Consider the following 22,503-nt stretch of genomic DNA (forward strand, 5'->3'; position numbering starts at 1 on the left):
TAGACTTAGTCTTAGGCGCTTGTGAAAATGTACTGCAGGTGACTTGCCCCAAGACACAGCCGCAATCTGGTATCAAAGCTGAGAACAGAAATCAAGATTCTCCTGGCTGGGGTTTCATACTTCTAGGCTGTGTCCTGACCAGCACTAGTCCTGGTGTTTGTTCCCCACGGAGATGCCAGCTGTTAACATCTTTCCATGCTGCGCAATGATCATTTATTTATTCCAACTCTGGGCTTCCTAGCTAGCAACATGCTGGGACTTTGCCTCTTACCATACAGTTCGAAAGGTTCCCTCACAGAAAGCAGATTTCTACCAACACATATGGACTGCAGCCCATAACTGTGGCCACACTGAAAGGTAGATGAGGTAGACGCAGGTCCATATTCCCTGCACAACACCTGATGCAGCTGGCATTCCCCTCCTGTGTGTCAGACATGTCAGGGGAAAATCTGCTTGAGTGAATTTCCTGAGAACTGGCAATTCCCAACAGGAGGGCTTCTCTAGCCTGCAGCCATAGCACCTTCAGCCCAGATCCTGCCAGGTCTCATAAGCTGAACGACATCAGACCTAGTCAGTGTTCGGGTGAGGGACCTCCAGGAAAATGTTAAGGCATTGCAAGGATGGGCACTGGAATTCCCACAGGTAGCGCTCTCTTTGCCCCAGTGCTGTGACGCTGAATGAGATTATTCACTGCAGGCCCTCATCCCTGCATGAAAGGGATCCTGAAAGACCCTCAGTGTTTTCTGCAGGTGGAAGGACGCTGCTAATAGGTGTGTGCTGGCCACATGCCAACTGCGGTTTCAATCAGATACAGAATGGCTCCTCCCTTCCTGTACTAAACTGTTGTGAGGCGCACATCCGATGGGTTCAGTGTTCTACCCCAGAGGTAGCTGCATTTTACTGGCAATACCTAGACACTTAAGCTCACTGGAATTAGTCTTCTTCAAGGCATGTGAGCTGCATTTCCCAGGACCCAGCAGACTACTGGGGTCTGGAGAAAACACCCCATGCCCTGGCATCGCCCATCCCCCCCGTGGCAGTTACTCTCTGCTCTCAGCTATCTGGGCTATCTCCGTAGTACATGCAGGCTACCAGAGGAAGAGGAGAGAAGAGAGAACCGACTCACCAGCGGGTGGGCTCCTGGCATTGTCCCCTTGGACACTGCTCCACTCAAACTTCTGCAGTTCACGAAGGTCGAAGCTCCTGTCACTGTGGGCCAAGAGCCCCTCGGGGGAAGATGGCCCCTTCAGAAGCCTGACGTTTCCCAGGAACTTCAGTTCTGCGGGCTCCTGGGCTGGGGACTCACCCCACCGGCCAGTGCCACCCACCAGTCTGTTATCCAGTCCAGCAACTCCCTTCTCCTCCATGTATCCCTCAGACCCCTGCTCCACCTCCTCCTCCTCCCAGCGCTGCCGCTGCCCAGAGCCATGGCCAAGGTCCACCTCTCCCCAGCGGGCCCACGGTGCCGCGCCGGCCATGTCCTGCCGTCCCCGGCGAATGGCGTGAGGTGATGCAGCAGGGCGAGAAGCCTGGCTAAGGAGGCACCTGCCGGGGCAGAAGAGGCTTCACTTGCATCATTTCATGGGGCAGGCGCCGAGAAAGCTCCGGGGGCTGGGGGCGCCTTGCTTCCTTGGGAAATGTAGGTCACATCGCGACTCCATTCAGCGCTTCAGTATCCTGCCTGCAGCTAAGAGGAGACAGGCAGAGAGAGGGAGAGACGCGTCATGGCAGCCAGGAGGGACACAGTGGGCTCTATTCAGACAGTACCTCTCCCTGTGTGTGCCCCCCCACCAGCACAGAGATGTCAGCTGCTGCCTGAAGCTTCCCGCACCAGCTCTCCCCATCCCCAGCTCCAAGGGGAGCCAAGTCACCTCAGGGATTGTACCCTTCCCTCCCCAAATAAGGGAGGGGGCAGGAACCCCCCCCGCCCCCCAAAGGGGCCCAACATCCAGGCTAGGCGCCACATAGATGCCGTCGTGCTGCCTGTACTGGGGCCTCGTGACACGGGCGCCGTCACGTCTCCACACAGCGACGTCCTGGGTCTCTGTCCAAGGCAACGTCCCACGTGGAAGCTGGAAAGGTGGCACCCTGCCCGCTCCCTGGGCTGCTGAGCCCACCGGCCCCACGCGGCGCTCCCCTCTCGACACTGGGCATGCTGCTGGGAGCCCCGGCCCACTCAGACGTGCTCCCGGGGAGCGGCAAAGAACTGCTTATTGGTACGGTGTGCTGGGCCACAGCCTGAACCCAGCACCACGTCCCGCGGCCCTGCACGTGTAACCCCCACACCTCCCAGCTCGTGGCACCGAAACCACTTAGAGAGAGAGCCTTAAACGAGTTTGTTCTCCAGCCTTAGCTAACAACCAGTTGGCTTTTAGCTCGTGCAGTGGAGCCTCATGCACTAAGCTCCAGAGGTCCTGGGTTCGATGCTGCCTACCGACAACCGGGGTCTGTTGGCGTTACATACACAGCAACTCAACATCAGCAGGGCGGGACAGTGGCCTTCACCTTCCCACACAGCCGTCTCCCTGCCCTTCCTTCCAGGACACATAGCCCGAAACACAATCCCTCCCTGCCTCTTGCCAGCCCGGTCCCAGGATCACAGCCGCTGCACAAGAGCGGGCAGAAGGGAGCGCTGTGCTGTAATGCGCACGCACCTCCGCACTCCCAAAGCCTCGCTCGGCGTGATGTCGGCCAGCGTGGGCAGCGCATTCAAGAGCTGCCGGGCCTCAATCGTAAGTCTAACTTGTGAGCAGGCTGGCCATACCGTCCTGCCAGCCCTTCAGCGAACGCCGCGCCCCTTCACCTGGGCATGCAGACAAGACCTGCCATGAAACCCGGCAGGCCCATCTGCGGTCTGGGCCAGGCGTCAATGCCAGCCACACTCAAAGTGGGCAGTAGGACCAGTCCTCCTCCATCCTGGAGCAGATGAGGCAGCTTCGGGTCTGCCAGGGAGGTCACACACAAACATGGCATTGCTCAGAGCGCCAGGGCGGCTTTCCAGCAGCAGCAGCTGGCGAGGCTGCAATTCTCCTACAGGGGAGGCTATTCAGGGCACGGACCGGCTCCACCCCACCCCCTCTTCCGTGCAGCTGGAGAGACACTGACCCACTGTTACAGGCCACTCCGTCACGGCGAGCAAAGCAATCAATGGCTGGACGGGTGCTGCACCTCAGGCAACGCTGTCAGAGCGGTCGTGGAGGGGGTGCCCAGGAGGCGCTGCAGGGAACGGTGAGGGGGGCTGGCTGTGGGGGAGCTCCCAGCTGTGCCGGTCCCTGTCTCAACACCGCATTGGAGAAATGCCAGTCCGGCCCCGAACAAGTCAGGTTGCCTGTCCCGCTGGAAGCACAAGCCAGCTGGTAGCTCTGCGAGGGGGTGATGTGCTACAGCCCATCTCCTCCTGTGGCTGGGGTGAGGAAAAGGAAATTCTCACTTCCTCAGCCGCTGAGGGAGAGCTGCCCGGTGTGCACGCTGGCTGGGCCTGGGGAGCGGAGACCTCGCCTGGGGGGGCCGAGAGCCCCCGTCCCCTAGACCGCACTCAGCGGCAGAACTTCCTTGGCCTCCTCTCTCCAGTCGTCCCTCCCCATATATTCAGCCTCAGCCGGAAGCGACCGCAGGAGTCCGACGCACCACCCCAAAGGAAGGGAGGTCAGTGCTGCTCTGTGCCATTAGGGTTTGGAGCCCAGGGCAGCAAGAACCAGGGGAGCAGCTGGACCTGGAGCTGCCCTGCAAGGAGCCTCCCACCGTGCCTGGGCATTGTGTGCCGGGAAGCAGCTCCCAACAGCCTGGGGAGGCTCTTACGCAGCTGAGCTGGTGTTTATCCTCCCCCCACATCCACCAACAGCCCCACTCTCTCCCTTCCTCTGTCTCTTTGCTGCAAGGGCCTTTCCCCAGCCACTTCACCCCTGCTCAGCACTCAGTTCTGCCCCGTCAGGACACCCCTTCGAGAAAAGAACCCACTGCAGGAGCGCGCAGGCATCCCCGGGAGCACCTAGAGCCATTGCTCAGCCAGGCAGGGGGACCTCAGTACATTTGCATGATGAGACCGTCTGTTCTGCTGCCTTTTCATGGGGCCCTAAGGAGCAGGTGATCTGCATGCTCCCCTCTGTGCAGGCTGCCTGCCGCCAGCTCCCACAACTCTCCCACTGAGACAGGATTGGGCAAACTCCCCCCGGTATCCTCCAGGCTGCAATGGAGGGATCAGAGAGCGGGCAGAGGACCCCAGGAAACTCCTGTCTTGCTCAGATCAAAGCTAGACGTTCTCTCCCTCTCTGCACTGGGCACTGCCCCTGGCTATGCCAGGCACTGATCCGCCCAGCTCCTTGGTCCTGCGGAGCCAGGAATTGGTCACCAATATCTGCACGGTCAGACCCTTTGACAGCCAGTGACGCCTGCATCCACGGTGTGTGCCGGCTATGTTACTGGACATGACCCTGTCGTGCAAACTCCTGCCGTGTGCCATCAGGGAGCAGCACCTCATGCGTTTACACTGCCAATGTGAGCCGGAGTGCGTGTGCAGTGAGCCCTTCGGCCACCCTGTCTGTCCGATAAACATCTTCTTGCCCTGAAACCGCTCAGCCTCGAGCCGCTTGTTTCACGTCACTAGCCAGTTTCACCCCACCTGCCTCTTTTCGCACTTCGTCCTTCCCTTTGCAATGGGACCTTCCCTTCTAGGGCAAGGTGCCACAAAGCTAGTGCAGGCCGTTTGCCCGCTCCTGGCTGCCGCGGACCAAGTGAAGCTGCTTAGCAGCCAGGCCGCTGTACTGGCAAACAAGCCGACTGATGTTCAGTGGGGCCAGGCACCTGCGGCTCCAGCTGGAGTCAGTGGCCCTGGGACGCCGGCAGAGGTACTGGGGACACCAATCCCCTGTGCGGTGGACACCAAGCTGCTCAGGGGACATGGTGCCCATCAAGGCCTAGATCACTGGTTTGAATCTGGCTCCAGGAGAGTAGCAAGCAGCCAACCACTGGTGGCCTGTGTGAAATGAGCGGTTGGGTCTCAGCCTAGTGCCCACTGGGGAGGCGTCCACGGAACAAAACCCACCAACCCAAATCATCACACGACGAAGAGCAGCCAAGGACGTGAACAGGCCCTGGAAGCCCAAATGCCCTGGTCTCCTCAGCAGCGATGCCTCTGGGGGCCGAGGCTCCTGGTGTGGGTGGGGAGGCTTGCTCGGCTGCAGACCCAGCTGTTCTTGTCCTGTGCACCAGCGAACGACTGGCCTCCAGCACCGCATTCACTTTCACTTTTAACGAGCAACGCCCAACACAGCCCCTCCCACTCCACCCTGCCAGGCTCCGAAGCCAACGGGCCGCTCCTGAGCGGAGAGCTCACAACTCACCGCAGCCTGGCCTCAGCCAAATTCAGACTCAAGATTGGGAAGGGGAAAAAAAAAAAAAATGAAATCAAAGAATAAAACAAGCCTCACCCCCAGCACTATCCCCCTCGTCGGTGCAGTCTCAGTTAAAACTCCCCTCCCATCACTAACCCCGAGAGTACCGGCAGGCTCCAGCTTGCCAGCCGCATGAATGCTCTGGAGTCCCCAGCATTAACTCCGCTGCTCTCAGCTCTTGTTCCTCTGCCAGACCCTGCCCCACAACCGCTTCCTCCCCTCTGGCAGCCAGGAGCAAAATCGCACCCCAGCAAACTGCTCTGCTCTCCTGTCTTCCTTGCTGTGGAACAAGGAAGCAGAATGTTCTCTCAGCTGTGACCCCAACCCCCGGTCTTCCCCCCACACGCGATGCCTCACCCAAAGAAGGTATTATAGTAAGTCCACAACTACCTGGGACTTCCCTGTCACCACTGCTGTGCACCGTGGCCACTCAAACCTTCAGTGCCATTGGGATTAGAACTGAGATCCCCCCGTTAAAAAAAACCAAAACAAAACACAGGCCCCCTTCATTTGGGCTACTGGAGAATCACCCTCAGCTGTTAGCAATATAGGGCCAATGACACACAGCTGCACAGTTCTGCACAACTGGGCACACATCATCCAATACAGGGCACGCATGTACACACACACACAGACCCCTGCTCATTCCTGGATTAAATCCCGGGACACTAATGAGCAGCACGTGGATCTTTAGCTGGGGCGAACAAGGTCAGAGCGCTGGGGGCAGTAATGAGCCACTCCCAGAGAGCATTGTAGCTTCTGCCACCTACCAACGCCCACCCCAAAAGGATGATGCAGGGGAAGGAGCTAATGCAAAGACACCTAGCTGGTAGGGGGAGCTCGACCTGCCAAAGCCAGCGAGGACTTATCCCCCACAGTCACAATCCCCCAGGTCATTCAGCAGGGGAACAAGCTGGGCTCGCCACCGGGCAGTTGGAAGCAGAGAGAAGAACCTAAACAAGGGCATTACATGTCCCTAGAGCCCACCACAGGGTCCGTGCAGTGGAACATGGAAAGGGGCAGACGGGCTTTGTTTCAGGATGGAGAGCTCCAAGGCTCTCCCGCCCTCCAGGATGCGTGGGCGGGCATGGAGTTGTTTGAGGTCCTTCCATTTCTCCCCAAGCCTCTGCTAGCTATGCAGATTCAGGCGAGAAGCGGTCAGCCAGAGTTAGCGGGGGAAGAGAGCCAAATAAGGGGGGAGGCTGACAGCCGAGAGAGAGGACAACAAAATAAGAGAACAGCCAGACTGAGCTTGGAGCCTGTTCACTGTCTGCACGGAACCGTGTCGGTGTGTATGGCAAGTCAGACTGTGTGTGAAAGAGACAGTGGCTGAGATCCAGCAGACTCATTCCACTGATGACCTAAGGGCAGGACTGGAGAACTTTCACTCCCTTCCTCTCCAGCTGATGCCTTATTATTGTGGCCTGGGGTTTCCCAGTGACTAGTGATTTCAAGAGCCCAAATAGAGATGCTTTAAAGGGGCCTGTTAGACACCCATGCTCTGGAAATCAGGCCCCTCCCCAAGGGGGCTCATGTTGGGCTTTTGAAAGCCCTGGCCTCTCTCTGTGGTTGTAGCACCTTTGGGCCCCAGTCAGGAATCAGGGCCGCACTGTGCTAGGCCCTGTACAACCAGGATAGATACGGCCCCTGCCCCAGCTCACAATTCAGCATGTAGTGAAATACACCCCACCTTTCTCATTATGCCCTCTCTCCTCGCAAACACAGGCCCTGGCGGGCTTCTTCTGCCTGACACAAGACCCACACCCCTCCACTCACCACAGCCACAGGCTCACTGTCCCTAGCCTGGGTCCTGGCTGCCAGCTGGCACCCCAGAGCTGGCCAAAGGGCCCAGCCACAGCTCTAGAGGAACTCTCTAAGAAGGGGAAGAAGTCAGACTGCAGGAATTCTCCTGTGCTGCCAAGATGCCTGATACTTCAAGACACCGAAGGGCAACACGGACGTCTCTCTGATCCCTTCCCCTGGAAGGAGATCAGTCCTGCCCACGGCACCTCGTGCCCCACCCCTCGCCCCATCCGAACCCCCTCACAGCTTTCGGCACTCTGTGCCTGCTCCAAACCCGCACCCCTCTGCATCACAGGTGAGCAGGTGGCCGCAGAACGGCAGCCACAGCACGGCCCCGCTGCTGGCTGCGACCCCAGCTCCCTCAGGTGAACGGGCAGCCGCTCGGAGCCGGAGCTGCAGCTCAGAGCCAACGGGAACCTGACTCTGAGTGGGGAGGCTCAGAGCCCCCAAGGCCTGGCAGTAGGGCACACAGTCACCTCCCATCTCCTGCCCCCTCCCATCATCACCAGCCAGAACAAAACCAGGAGCACTGGAGGCTGATATTATCCACCCACAGGCCAGGCCCAGCATGGGCAAGGGTGGTGGCAGCTTCTCCCAACACTGCCCTGCCAACAGGCCTGAGCCTAATCTGCAGGGGGCCCCTACTAGACACTCAGACACTCTGGTAAAGAATGTGATAGAAACCCTGTAGTGTTCAGGGCCCTGGTCCTCGGCTGGGATGGCTAACAAGCAAGCTGGCTAAAGTCAGTCGGGGAGGGGGGGTGGTTTTCATGGGCGGGGCCACTGCTGGGAGCCAGACAGCAACTCACCAACTCGTCGTCTTCTGCAGGTCAATGAGCCAGCAGCACTGCCTTGATCTCAGCGGCGCACCAGGAGAGAGTGGTAAAGAGCCACAGGGAAAACTGATTTCTGCTAACACTGAACAGGGAGCTTTGCTGGGATAAAGCAAACAGTGTCATCCCTCGAGTTACCCAACCATAAGGCTTCTGCCTAGAATCTTCCCCAGCTCTCTCCCACCTGTCTTCCAGCTACATTTTTCGCCGAAGCAGTCCCGGCTGCTGCCATGGAAATGGTCTGAGATCTCCAGTGGGACTGGAGGTGGCCCGTACATTCATGAATGGGAGGGAAGCACCCACAGCAGGTGGTAACAGTGCCCGGGTTTTCTGGGAGGCTTCCTTCTGGCCTGGAGTTTTAAACCCAAATTTTCAAAAGCTGTCCCTGATTTTGGGTGCCCAACTTGAGGCAGACACCAGATTTTCAGAAGTGCTGAGCACCCGCGGGTCCCATTGATGCCAGTGGTGGGTGCTCGGCCCCACTGAGAATCAAGCCCAAGGTGCCTTAAATTGGGTACCCAGAATCAGTGGTCACTTTGGAAAACATGGGTCTTGCGGCATGTGTGCCTGCATGCACAGAAGCAGGAGTCGGGAAAGATGCATGATTCACATCCAGGTTGCCCAGCTTTGCTTCCCTTACTGCTCTTTTCCCCTGGCGCAACTCCAGAAACCCACAGCCCTTTCAAAGCAGCGGCAGGAGCTGGTTCTGAGCCGCCTGCATCATTACAACCCGTGTAACTTTCCGAACAGGACTCCCTGCTACAGTCAGACCCAATGGAAGAGAAAATAGCTCTCAAGAGATAACTGGTGTTAAATTAGTGTTTTGTTTTCTCTCAGGGTGTCAAACCACAGCCATCAACACAAACTCCCTCCAGGCCACAGGAGCTGTGTGTCAAACTCCCTACAAGCCACACAGGCAGCGTGGCTTCTCCCAACATACTCGTTACAACCCAGACCAACGGTGTGAAACGCCCAAACACACGCCCTATGCCCTGGGAAAGCGGGAATCCAGGCCATTTTCATTTCGCAATGACGCTGCCAAGACTCATTCATTCAGTTTTACTCATCAACCAAATAGCTTCTTCTCTTACTGTTGCTCAGAATTAGCACACCCATGCCTCTGGAAAAACTCAGATTGGCTTCCTTAATCAAAACGTTCCCCTCAATCACAACACACACACGTTTGTTCCTAGAGGTTGGCCCCTGACCCGGGCTGCATGGTAGGTTACAGCAAGGCTGCTCAAGGACTCTGGGTGGAACGCTAGGCTATGGCTGATGTAGCTATGAGTCGGTGAGCACAAAGGGGCTAACTGATTTTACTTGCAATTAGCTATAATCAGCTTTGGTGCTAAGATCACATTGGTAGCAACGGAGGGGCAGAGGGAGTGCCTTGTGATACTGCAGCTTTGGACTGGGAATTAGCGACTGTATTAGCCGGATCGGTAAACTGGAGGTGGGATCCCTGCTGGATGACTGCTGGTTGCTTGGGCTACTGGTGGTGAAAAGCTTAGACGAATCCTACTAAAAGGAGTGTCAGCTGCAAAGGATCCTGGGAGCACAGAAATGACCACAGCAGATCAGATGAACGGTCCATCTCATTCAGTGTCCTGCCTGACAGTGGCCAGCTGCAGATGGTCAGAAAAGTGCCAGAAACCTGACAGGGGACAATTATGCAGTGGGCTGCCTACAGCCGGAGCATTGTGCCTGTATCAATGTGACCCTAGCAATTGATCATAGCGGTAGAAAAGAGGCACAGGGCATTTCATTCAGACAAGTGGTCATTGAGAGCCCAGTTCTGCCAACCTCACTCGCACCAAGTCGTGCTTTGTTCCAGGAGTAAAGCAACGATTTCAATGCGGCCAACCCTGGTATTACTCATGGTGAGCAAGGGGGACAGAATCAGGCCCCAAAGCATTGTGGACCATGGGAGGGGGAGGAGGAGGGAAATCCATCCAACTTGGACATCCGAACACCCCCACTGAGGAGCTGGTTGAGTCTTTTTGGACTTGGATCCGCTCCAAGATGCTCAGTGTTCCATGGCGATTCGACCCCTTGTCTCTACTGCTGGAAACAGCAGAACTGGAGCCAGGAGCCTGGGCAGGCAAGGGATTCTCAGCATCTACAAGTAACTGACGCTCCAGCCTGGGACAGGGCAGCCCAGAGGCAGGAAGAGGAACAAAACCTCCAGTGCAAAGCTCAGACCAAGAAGCAACCCCCCCACCCAAGTTCGACAAACCTCACAGCAGCCCAGTTACCCAAAACCTGCCAGGATGAACCTGCTCCCTACGAAGACTCTATCCCTCTCCCCACTTCCGGGCGGACTCCAGCTCGGGTCAAACATGAGCCTTGGGAACAACCTGGCACGAGTTTGGACCTGGATCCACCCTTTGAGGTTCAGGCCTGTCTGACTCGCTTAGCCACAGCCTAGGCAACAGCTATAAACAAAGCTGTGATCACCGCAGCACTCAGACCGGGCGGCCTCTTGCTTCACACGCGCCCCCCGCACGCTGCAGGAAATCCCCACCGAGGCAAAACAGAGCAACAGAAAGTCTCGCTGCTTTGGGGCAGCAACGACATTAACTGTCGGGCTCAGGAGACACCGGATGGCCGGGGAGCAAGGCAGAGCGCCCAGACGGGGAGTGGAAGAAGCAGCATCAGAGCTGGATACCGTGGTGACAACATCACTTGAAATGCTGGAGCCATGGTGCCTGGGCTTCCCTTTGCCCGGCCTCCACACGGCCTGGCGTGCCCACCCCACACTGCATCCTGCTGCCTTCTGGCCTCTCTAGCCTGCGCCAGCCTCTGTTTCCTTCTCCGCTCTGCTGCCCGGAAACTGGGCTCTGAGCAAAGACCCCAGATATTCCAACCCTCCAGCTGGCGAAGTGCCCGACATCAGGAGAGCACAGGGGCTGCCCAGTTGCTGGCAACCCTGGGGGAGCCGAAGCAGTGGGGTTGGAAGGTTAGATACACTCACCTGCTGCTTTCTGCCTTCTCCCTTAGCCGTTATAGGAGCCACTTTCCACACCCCCGAGCGCAGCCTGGCTCCCTGCTTTGGGTCCTCAGAGCCGTGCAGCCCTGCGGAGCTCAGATCACCTCTTTCCTAAAGTCTCTCTCTGTCTCTCTCCCTCCAGCTCTCAGGCGCCCCTGGCTCCTCTCCAGCCTGTGCTGTCAGACTGAGGAGCCTCTCCCCACGCGCTCCCTCCCCGCCCCCAATCTCGCTTTCGAAGGCAGAAGCAGGAAGCGTGCAGGCAGATTTCCTACAAGTTTTCACGTGTGTGTGTGCACAGACAAAACTTCTTAACCCCATCGAGCCCTGCAGGCTGGCACAAGCCCCGTGTGTCCAGACGGTTCATCCCACCATCCCCACCTCTTCCTGCAGCCATACTATAATCCCTTCCAGGGATTCCGTCTTAGCTGCAGCTTTAAAATGGATCCACTATCTCTGGTGAATTTAGTGCTGGACTCTAACCCCTGGAGCCCGCTATCCACAGAGCAGGGGCAGCGGTAGGGCAAGCTCCTTCCATGCTGCTCGGCCAATGTGCCACCTCTAGGGGCGAGGGCGGCATTCAGTGCCCACTGTGCATTCAGTCCTTGGCTGATACTGCACAAAGACGCCTATCTACATATCTCCAAAGAGGGGCACCTGGTGAGAAAACTGGGGCCACACCTACAGTATGACAGGGCTGGGAGATGTCTCGGAGGTGTAGAGTGGGGAAAGCGACCGGTGCTAAGAAACCAGGGACCATCCCTCCTAACCAGGGTTTGGCAGACATGAGATTAGCTTGTGTGATGTGGTCACCTCTGCTGGGAACTGAATGGCGAGCTACCAACTCGTGTCATTGAATGAATCGGACGGTAACAGCCTTTGGTCGCTAATGACCTCCCTTTGGGGATATTCACAGAGGGACATCCCTCCTTTATAAAATGCTCGTGCTGACTTGAGCTGGCTTTGAAGATTTCGCTCCTCCCATATTGCAGTATCTGAGGTTCCTCTTTTGGTGTTGCGGGTTCCTTCTGCCCTCGTGTCTATGAAGCTGCATCTTGTTGGGGTCTCCGTTTCTACAGCCCCCCCAACACTACAGCATCTCACTAGCACACAGATGTATCCTCACCATACCTCCGGGGAGGGAAGTATCCTCCTCCCCATTTCGTGGATGGGGAAGCGAGGAACCCAAGGTCACACAGAAAGCCTGCGGCAGAGGACTTGGCCCCAGATCTCCTGACAGCTAGTTCTTGTGTTTTGACCACAAGACCATGCCTCTTCCTACATTACTCCGCGCTGCCTCTTCCACAGTGGGGTGCAGGCAGCTGATCTGCGTTGACAAGGACTGCACTCCGCCAGTCCGTTCTGCCCCGGGGGACGGGAGGAGGAATATGACACACACCAGAATGAAGGGATAGTTGGAGCTGTGCAAAACTTAATAAGCAGCTCTGTGTTCTGACCCATATGTTTAAAAAAAAAGTCAAGAAAATAGAATACAAATTCCCCATGCAAGGCCAACATAAAACTTGGTCTATTGGCAACATCCTTGGGATCCTGCAATAGGACCCTTTCCATAAAGCGGTTTGGCCCCCGCACAAACTATTGTCAGGGGCATCTAGGCAGAGAACTGTTGCATGGAGGCGCATCACCCGAGACTATCTTTTTTTAGCAGTAAAAGGCCTACTTAGGGAGACTGCATGGTCTAGTGGATACAGCACTGGACAGGGATTCATGAGACCTGGGTTCCAGTTCCACCTCTACACGGACCTGCTGGGTGACCCTGGGCAAGGCGCTTTTCCACTCCGTGCCTCAGTTTCCCCTCTCACCCTTTGTCTGTCTTGTCTATTTAGACTGTAAACTCCTGGGGGCAGGGACTCCCTTTCTCACTGTTTGTATAGCCCCAGCACAATGTGGTTCTGATCTTGCTGGGGAACCTCCAGGTGCCCCTGCAACACAAAAATTCATCAGCGTAATACTGTGGCTGGGTCAGGGGCCGTTAACAGGATGCAGAGTGTTTCACCATTAGGTTGCCAGTTCAAGTACAATCCAGGCTGTTAGTGCCAAGGGCTTTAGTGCTCCCAGGCGCTGAGCGGCCGCACCACCAGCTGAAAGCAACAGGCACTCTCTGGTTGTTTGGTGGTCGAGGAGAAAAGAGGGGCTGCTCTCAGTCTGTGGCCGTCCCATTGTTTACTCTACCTGTGTGTTACAACCCTTCCCGCCACGCTGCGACTGTCTTGTCTATTTAGATTCGCAGCTCTTCGGGGCGAGGCCTGTCTGGCTATTCAGTGTTTGTCCAGCGCCTAGCACAACGGGACCCCATTCTTGGTTGGGCTTTAGGCACTACCATAATCAATCGGATTAGCTCAATGGGTGTCCTAGTGGATGGCGGTCCATATGACCGCTGTGGGAAGTCTGAGCAGGGAGGCAGAGGGGGATTGAATTAGACTGAAGACTGAACCGCCTCTCCCACCCGCAAGAGGTAAGGGCATCACGTCAGGACCAAGGCCCATGGGTGAGAGTGCGTGGGGGAAACCTTGCCCTGCTGCTGACAATGCTGCAGACGCTTCATGGATAAGGCAAGGAGATGCCTTCGAAGAACTGTAGACAGAGGATTCCAGCATCCAGGACTGCCGGGTCAGCACCTTTCCCCAGCAATACACTCATGCAGGTGACATCATGCGCACACAGAGTATTTGAAACAACAGGAGAGTCACGCAGAGGGAGAAGAGGCTGGCTTTCAAACAGCACGCTCCTAGACCCAGGTTTGGAAGCAGCCTCCAGACAGCATCACACACAGCGATGACTAAGGACCGACGTTCTTCTCCTTCACACTTGCTGCTTCTAAGCAAAGGCGACCCTAGAGTTTGGCATCAAAGCATGCCAGCTTCTCCCTGGAGGAGAAGGTGATAGCAGGCCCCAGTGGCAGGTAGGAGACCCCAGGCTCTGGACTGGAGGCTAAGGAGAGAGACGTGCCACAGGCATGGAGAGGTAACAGGATACAATTGTAGACAAGTCTCTGATTGTTCAGGATCTGGGCATGAGCTGACTCCTGCAGTTGTCTCCCCATCACCCGTTACCATCTGGCAGGAGTGCCAGGGGTGCCGACGCCTCCCCAGCAGGATGCAAGGTGACAACATCATTTAGCGGCTGCCCAGGGCACAGGGGAAAGACAGGAACGATGCATGCTATTTTCTGCACAACAAGCATTCAGCGTCCATGGCAATACCACCAGCATCTTGCAGTATGGGCCCACCCAAGTCTTTCGATTGACATCTAAGGGTGCTGGATTGAGCCCCGGAAGAGGAAAAGGAACTTGAGAACCCGTAGTGCCGACAACTGGGCTCAGAAAGAGAAGGGAAGGGAGGGGCTGCAATGTGGGAATGAATTAGAGAAGGGCAAAGTGGTACTGGCAAAATAAAAACTGAACCCAACCTTCAGCCCAAAACGAAGCCCACAGGATGCAAGAGAGGCTGTTTCTTTGTATTTCAGATCGCCAGGAACATCCAAACGCTCAGAGCCACCCCCTGCTCCCAGACACCCAGCTCTGCAGTCCCCAGAGATTCGGAGGTGCCGAGAAGCTGCCAAACTCTCTGGCGATGATCCAAGCTGAGCCACTGAGGCTTGCCCATTTCTGGAACAAATATTTGCATTTAAATGCAGCTCAGCACCTCGGGCAGAGAGAAGCAGGGCTGGTCTCGCAGCCCTGTGGCCTGAGCAGCCCCGGTACTTGAGAGCCCTGTATAATTACACACAATGGGGAGCAGAGAAGAGAGGGGTAATCATCACTCCCCGGAACAGCAGTGCTGTAATTGGCATGCTGGGGGCGTGTTATGTGCTGGCATATTCATGAGAGGGTAATTAAGCTCTTACTGTGTAATTAGCGAGGAGGAGGAGGAGATTTGCCAACCCTCTGCAGTAACTGAAACCTCTGCATGGACTGGAATGTGCTTTGATTTGCTGTGGTCAGGACTAGGAGAGAGGCTGCTCTAGAACAGAGGGGAACAGACCCAATACTTCCAGCCACTTCTTCCTAGGCAGGGGCCGGGCAAAGTGGGCTCAAGGTCATCCCCCAAGTCTGTGCCACGTTGTGATGAGACTATAGAAAGATTGGTCCAGTGCTCGAGGCACTAGCCTGAGGCTCTTGAGACTTGGGTTTGATTCCTTGATCTGCCACAGAGCTGGGCAAGTCACTTGGTCTTTCTGTGCCTCAGTTTCCTATCTGTAAAATGGGGATAAACAGCACTACCTTATCTCAGAGGGGTATTGTAAGGATAAATACATTCAGGAGTGTAAGGTGCTCAAATACTCCAGTGACGGGAACCCTACAAACACCTAAGACAGATGGAGATCACTCCTGCTGTATCTTTGAATGGGGACACACCCTTGTTCTTCATCATCATCCTTTATATCCACTGTGGGCCAGATGCCCCAAGAGATGTAGTCATGATGGCAGTGGGCACCCTGCTAGCCTCCGCTCTTCACTGCATAGGGGAGCTACTCAACCTTTTCCCTTTCACAACCAAAGACATGCCAAGGTGCTGGTACCCTCCCAGATCGGGCCAGCTTTGGAGATGGAGCCCCAGCCACACTGTGTTTGTGTTGGAGTGAAAGGATACAGAGCCTGGTCCAAAGCCCACTGATGTCAAGGGAAAGAGTCAAAGGGCTTTGGATCAGCCCCATTAGGCTGGATGGAGTGGACAGAGGAACTTGCGAACAAGTCAAAGGGAACTGCGAGGGGTCTGATAGCTCAAGCTGAATGCCAAAGGGCAGGACGTTGCTCGTTCTGGGCCTAATCCCTGAATTCTGTACACACACAGAAATCCCAGCAGTGTTGGGCATGCCAGGAATTCAGGATCAGGTCTCTTGGGGACTTAACGATGCGGCTTCAGGCTCAGTCTGGCACCGGAACTCATTATGACTCTTTGTTTTCATGTTTTTTCCATTCATTTTTTAAAAATCTTCTCAACAAATACAAATGCCACCCAATGCAAGTTGTGACTAGGGACGGTGATCCCAGAAAGAGCGTGCCATGTCCTTCATTGGAGCAGAATGCAATTCCCAAACAGTCCCCATGCATCACACAGCACATGTGGCAACTCCAGTTCAGAGGAATCCTCTGTTCACAGTGACATTATTTTGGACTTCCCCCTTATTCTAATTATTATTGTGAACGATCTGTACTGCGGTAGCACCAAGGAGCCCCAGTCGATGGTCTACATAATACTTAGGGATGGTCTAGATAATACTTAATTTTGCCTTGAGTGCAGGGGTCTGGACTATAAGACCTCTCGAGGTCCCTTCCAGTCCTATGATTCTATGAAAAAAGATGCTCCTGGCCTCTAAGAACTTGTAATCTATAATGCCTGGTCTCCACAGGGAAAAGTGACTGCATTTAGGTCAGGCATAGCCCACATGTACTAGCTAAGCCCAAACTAAACGCACACTTTCCCCCCCCAACCTACAAATATAACCTGTGCATGGCCCTGAATCTCTCTGGGTATGCCGTTCCGCTAGAAGTGAAGCTGCCCCAGGTTTGGAGTCGCCGTAATCAAGTTCCACTGTACCCCAAAGCCAAAATAAACCCACTTGAAATAAAATCAAACCAGCTTAAAGAAACAGGCGTGTTAAGTACAGAACTCTTAGGAGTTATTGCTACAAAGGGCGAAGGATGCAGGACAATGAAACAATTCCGTCAACGTTCTGGACAGGAGCAATGTTTTGATAGAGAAACGGAAGGAAGTGACCGGGCATCGGGCAGGATACGAGCCCTGACATTGTTCGTGTGCGTTATTGTGCACACGTTAAAAGAGGGTTTAAAACAATTAATGTTTCCTACCAGTGTGGGTAACACACACCTGAGGTTGTTGCAATGAGAGAGCACAGAAGCTCTGAGGAGTGGGACCATTTGTTTATTGTGTCTGTGCAGTGCCTAACCCAATGGGGCTGAGGTTTCTAGGCACTGCCATCATCCCAATCACTTGGGAAAATTCTCAGCTGATGGAGACCAGCGTAGCTCCAGTGACCTCAATGGCGTGAGTCTGATTTACACTGAAGATCTGGCTCCTAATTTGCTTTTTGACATTTATGTTAGTTTTTGCCCCAGTGGTATGGAATGGCGTCCCGGCACCGTTTGTGGGAGCCAGTATGGTGTTCCAGTGCTTCTGATTACCGGGCTGCCGTCTCTCCTTCTGGAGTGGGGAACCGGGTCACTAATCCTGTCATGCTTCTTCCCTTCCTTTGCCATTCATCCCCACACGCTCTCTCCAGACAATTGAATATCCCACTATGTCCCATAGACAACCCCTGGACACCCCTGAAACAGACAACCCGCAAAATCCCCCTCCCTCAGAAAGACACGCACGATATCCCATAACAGATCCCCCCCCATATCCTCTCACCCATACACTAAATCCCTCTCACCTAGAAGCTCATCCCGAACACTTCCCCATCACCAGATCTCTAGTTTACCCCATGTACCACAACCCCGAAACACGCCCTCATCCATTCACAACCTCCCACCACACATACTCTACCAGCCTCCCCCCAGCATACCCTCTTGCTGTCCACCTCCCTTCATCAGACCCATACCCTGCCACAGTCCTTGAAACTGAGTTCCCCACACTACTTTATGGGGGGCGAGAGCCCAGGACTCGACTGGTCAGTTTCACTTGTTCCCCTGCCCTAGCACAATGCTGCAACATCTGAGTTGCAAAAGGCCTTGCTAAAGGTCATGATTTTATTGAGAGTCTTGTGATACTCAGTGGTTTTCTGAAAGCCCCAGTTTCTGGAGTTCATGTTGTTTCGTGAGAATCTAAGCTTTCCTTTTATCAAATATGAAATTTCTGGCCCTCATGATTGCAGAGAAAAGCTTGAAAATGTAAACCCTTATATGCTCAAAAATCACATGGCAAACAAAAGATGTCCAACGTTTTTGTTGTTGTTTTGTTTGTTTGTTTAATCTCATGATTCTTTGAGTACCTAGGTTTGGCAATATTGCAAACACAGAGAAAGATTAAAATTAATTAAAAAACCCTCTTTTTGTATGAATTCTTCTTGCAAACTTGTGTGTATTGACTTGGGTTTGGTAAAAGATGATTGTTTTACAAAACCTAACCTGAGAAGAAAATTTGCTCTTTCCTGCTAACCTAGAAGCAGATGATACATACAATCACAGTGACCTTTGGCTGAAACTCAAGAACAGTTTCTTACCACTTCTCCAGAACTTAAAATCAAAAGTCACTTTGAAGTGTAAGTGTGTGTGTGTGTGTGTGTGTGGAGGGGCGGGGGGGAGAGGGGAATGATGGTCTCCAGTCCTGGACAGTGAGTGAAAATGAAAGAGACAGAAAGGACCAGAAGAAATGATCAGATTAGAGTAGACAGCCTGCCACCCTTCCCTTTCTATGAGCGAAAGGGAAGCAGGTTAGGTTTCTTTGCTGCAGCCAAGAGTGTGATGGAAAGGGAACCATGACTGCTTGAGACAATAAATAACAAGTAGCAAAAGTATAACGTAAGAATCAGGAATCCTTCCAACCCCAGCAACCCTGAGGGCGACCACAGATGAGAGGGGCTAGGGAGTATGATCTGCCAGCCAAACAGGGCGTTGCTCAGCAGTCTGTGCGGGCACCACACACAGCATGACGCTGACAGCTGACTGAAAGGGGAAGTCATGGGAAGGGAAAGCGCCCTGCTCCCACTTTGAGAAATCAGCCTGGCTCTGCTCTTCGGTATTATCCATCGCTGGTTGCGGGCTGCTTGCCCCCCCCCACACACGTGGACAAAAGCCCCCTACTCCCGGCGTTCCCTTTGCTGAGCATGGCTTCAGCCGCTTTCTGGGAACTTGACCCAGCGGCACCCAGCTGGAGGCAGGCAAAGCTTGGCATGCTTTCACGTGAGCACCAAGGCAATCGCTGCATTTACTGGCTCCTTTCTTGTCTGTGCCCCTGCTACTTTCGCCCCCTTTTCTGTTGTGAAATGCTCGAGTGAACGAGGAACCTGAGTGTTTGTGGATGGTAAGGGGGTGATATAGTTTAGGCCTGTACATATGCTCCTGAGCTCACTCATGACCTGCAGCACCCTCTGCTGCTCCTGCCTGGTCCGTGCGCTGCTCTGCCAATATCCCGGGCTCGTCCCCACCCCAACTCTGCTTTGCCAGCGCACGCGATCCTGTCCTGCGGTCCTCTCTGCAATCCCAGCCCAGCCCGTGCACTGCTCTGCCAACAACGCACCTCAGCCCTGACCCGCAGCACTGCTCGACTGGGCCACAGCTCTGCCCAAGGGCCCTGGAGGGATAAACGTCCAGCACACCTCCGAGCAGGTTGCCCCCCAAAGCCGTTCACCTCAGAACAAAGGAGAATTCCAAGAGCGAGATTGCAGCGGCCAGCCAGCTGCTAAGCCTCACTCAGCCTGAAGGTAGGGGCGCCGACGCAGGAGGGGAGGAAGAGGCTAGAAGGCCAACCAAAAGGGCATGCCCCACTTTCCGAACCACCAGCCCTCCAACAACCCAGGTCCCTTCCCCTATAACAGGGATCGGCAACCTTTGGCACGCGGCCCATCAGAGAAAGCCCCTGGTGGGCCGGGCCGGTTTGTTTACCTGCTGCGTCCACAGGTTCGGCCGATCGCAGCTCCCACTGGCTGCGGTTCGCCGCTCCAGGCCAATGGGGGCTGCGGAAAGCGGCGGCCAGCACATCCCTCAGCCCGCGGCACTTCCCGCAGGCCCTATTGGCCTGGAGCGGCGAACCGCGGCCAGTGGGAGCTGCAGTCGGCCAAACCTGTGGACGCAGCAGGTAAACAAACCGGCCTGGCCCACCAGGGGCTTTCCCTGATGGGCCGTGTGCCAAAGTTTGCTGATCCCTACTCAATAACATTCCTCCCAGACAGTCCACCCCACCTTCCCACATGCCTCCTGCCCCAGTGCCCAACGAAAGCCCTTGGAAAAGTGTATTGGTTTGGAGATTAAATACCTGGTTACCATAACTATCCCTGTGGGCTAAGGCTAAAACCGACTGCACTTGTGACCCCATTCTCTGGAAGGGAGCAGCAAAGCAAGGGGGGCCCGTATAGAGCCATCAGGACATCTGGCTGCTGGGCTCGGTTCACGGGATGGAACAATGGTTTGAACCTGGTGCCATAAGAGCGGATCATAAGATCTAATTCTCTGCATGGAGAGGGGAGGTTGCCAGACTCCCATTGCTGGCTTGTCAAACCCTGGAGAGGGAGTAAAATACCCAGAGACATGTCTCCTTGAGAGATGGGTGGGGGATTCTCCCAGACACGTCTCCATCTGCCACTGTTGGCAAACACAATCACAGCTCAGGAGTGATCCGAGCCAAGCAGTTCTTTAACCCGAGGTGCGCAGAGTCAGAGAGATGAGTCCAGCTAACACCCTGCTCTCATCAGGACCAGACTCCTGCCTCCTACCATAACAGGGGTGGGGACCTTCACTGGGGGGCATAGAGGAGGAGGAGGCAGGAGACACCTGCCAATAAAGTCCAATGAAGCCCATAAAAGCCCAGCCATGACTGCCTGCTGCCCGTCTCTCAGGCTCACGTAGGGGGAAGGTTTTTCTCTTAGCAGCCAAGGAGTCTGCAGGTGAGTCAGTTTAGGAAGAGGCCTGTTCCAGCCACACAGCACTAACTTGCCCATCTGCCATGTCTGTAGTGCAGCTGTACAGCGAGAGGGGGCTTTGCTCCCAGAGCAGGGCGGGGCAGGTCACTTATTGGAGTGGCACGAGGGTCCCTGGGGTGTCACCCAGAGACGTAAGAGGAAGGTGAACTTGGGAACGGAAGGGCTTGATCCTGCAGCCACTGAAGGCAGTGGGAGCAGGAGCAGGCTCAGAATTAGGCAGATCCTGAGTGAACAAACCACACCAGCCCCAGGGCCGAGAGGGGAGCTCAGTAGCAATGATCTCGATGTCGACTTTGGCTTTGCTGCTGAGGCTACCAAGAAGAATGCTAAAGTAGAGGGGCATGTGCCCCTGTCCCGCTAGGAACCGGACCGAGACCCCTTCTCCAGCTGGCACCCTGACTCTGCCCTGAGTTGGGCAAAGTGGAGGGATGAGGACACATCTATATTCCCACATGAGCTGCAAGAACATCCAGGCAAGCAGAAGGCAGAAGAAAAACTGCCCTTGGCACGGGGAAAAAAGGGAACAAAGAGCAGAGCTAAAACCCCAATGGGATGCCAGAGGACATGGCCAAGGAAGCAGAGGCACGTACATGGCCTGCCTCCCTGCATGGCCACAGGCTGCACCTCCCCTTCCCTTCCCAGCCACCCCACCCCCTCCCTAGGCAAAGGCTGCACCCCCGCACTCCCACCCTCCATGCTAGGCACAGCCCACGCCCTCCCTTTCCTCTCCCCTAGATCCCCATGGGCACAGGCTGTGTCCTCCCCTTTCCCACCCCAATAATTTACAGCCCCAACTCATCCCAGTGCCAGACTTGGGGCAGCGTTTCTGTAAAGCAGGATGAAAGAAATGGTGAGTCCTCCCACCTCTGTTCATTTAGCTGTGAGCCCTCATTAGCCAAGCCATCTCTCAGCATGGGCAGGACCCCAGCATAAGCTTTAGCAAAAACACATTTTTTCTAAGAGCCAAGTGCTTTTTATTACTAACGGGCCCATTCGAGAGCCTGTCAGCATCTCCAGGCATGCACACAGCCCCGGGGGGATAGAAGGAGGGAAATATTCTAACATGGCTGTGGGCCCAGGATTTTACTATGCTGCCCACCGGGGCTACTGGGAACTCCAAAGTTAAGGTGGGATAGAACTTCAACCGTCCTACCCCAAAACACAGGCCGTTAGTACTAAAACTAAAGGAAATCTCCATTAACTGGTAGCAGTATAAGATGTATGACACATAGTCGAGGTTCTAATACAATCCAGTAGACGCGCGCTCGCTCACACACACCCACCCACCCCCCTCCCCGATCCTGCGTTTTCATTCATTACTCTAGTGCTGAGCCGCTAGCCCACTCCTGCTTTATTTTACATGTTGATTTCAATAGGACCAGTCGTGTATGTAAAGTTAAGTGTAAGCGATTGCAGCACTGGAACCCCTGTATTTTCACCATGCTATACAACATACACCCCACATCAAGACCTTTGGGTGTGCTCAGTTATCCCCAGCTTCCTTTTCTCCCAGGAACTTAAAGAGAAATCGAGTTTCCTCCAAACCCTCAGGGGTGGCAGCCCAGCTGAGCTTTCACTTTTGACACATCCACCTCCCTGCTACCATTACCCTTATTAGAAATACTCCCCCGGTTTGTAATTTAGCCAAAGGTAATATCAAAATGAGCAACCCAGCAATGCACAGAGTTGGAGGTAGCAGCAATGAGCCACCCAGCCATAAAACCGACATGGTCTCCTTTATCCTGTCAGACTCATCTTGTCCCTTTGCCATGCAAAAGATTCCCTCCGGAGTTGAAGGGCCAGACTCTGATCTCAGTTAAGCCAGTGGACTTTAATGGCATGGTTCCAGATTTACACTGGGGTGAGAGCA

The 22,503-nt window shown here is 54.9% G+C and overlaps 1 protein-coding gene across 5 annotated transcripts in view; it reads right to left on the bottom strand.

Annotated features, from left to right (window-relative positions):
* Positions 1-22,503, bottom strand: part of AKNA (AT-hook transcription factor) — a 72,149-nt gene that overhangs the window by 44,082 nt on the left and 5,564 nt on the right. For 3 of the 5 annotated variants that reach the window (XM_073313990.1, XM_073313988.1, XM_073313985.1), the window contains exon 2: positions 1,127-1,687. In XM_073313990.1, the coding sequence (XP_073170091.1) occupies positions 1,127-1,478 (352 nt within the window). In that variant the 5' untranslated portion in view covers positions 1,479-1,687. Of the gene's footprint in view, positions 1-1,126; positions 1,688-2,464; positions 2,503-11,000; positions 11,250-22,503 lie in introns of those variants that run through there. The other 2 variants (XM_073313986.1, XM_073313987.1) reach the window with 2 other exon arrangements.

Source organism: Lepidochelys kempii, chromosome 16 (genome assembly GCF_965140265.1).
Source record: "Lepidochelys kempii isolate rLepKem1 chromosome 16, rLepKem1.hap2, whole genome shotgun sequence".
NCBI classification, from domain to species: domain Eukaryota; kingdom Metazoa; phylum Chordata; order Testudines; family Cheloniidae; genus Lepidochelys; species Lepidochelys kempii.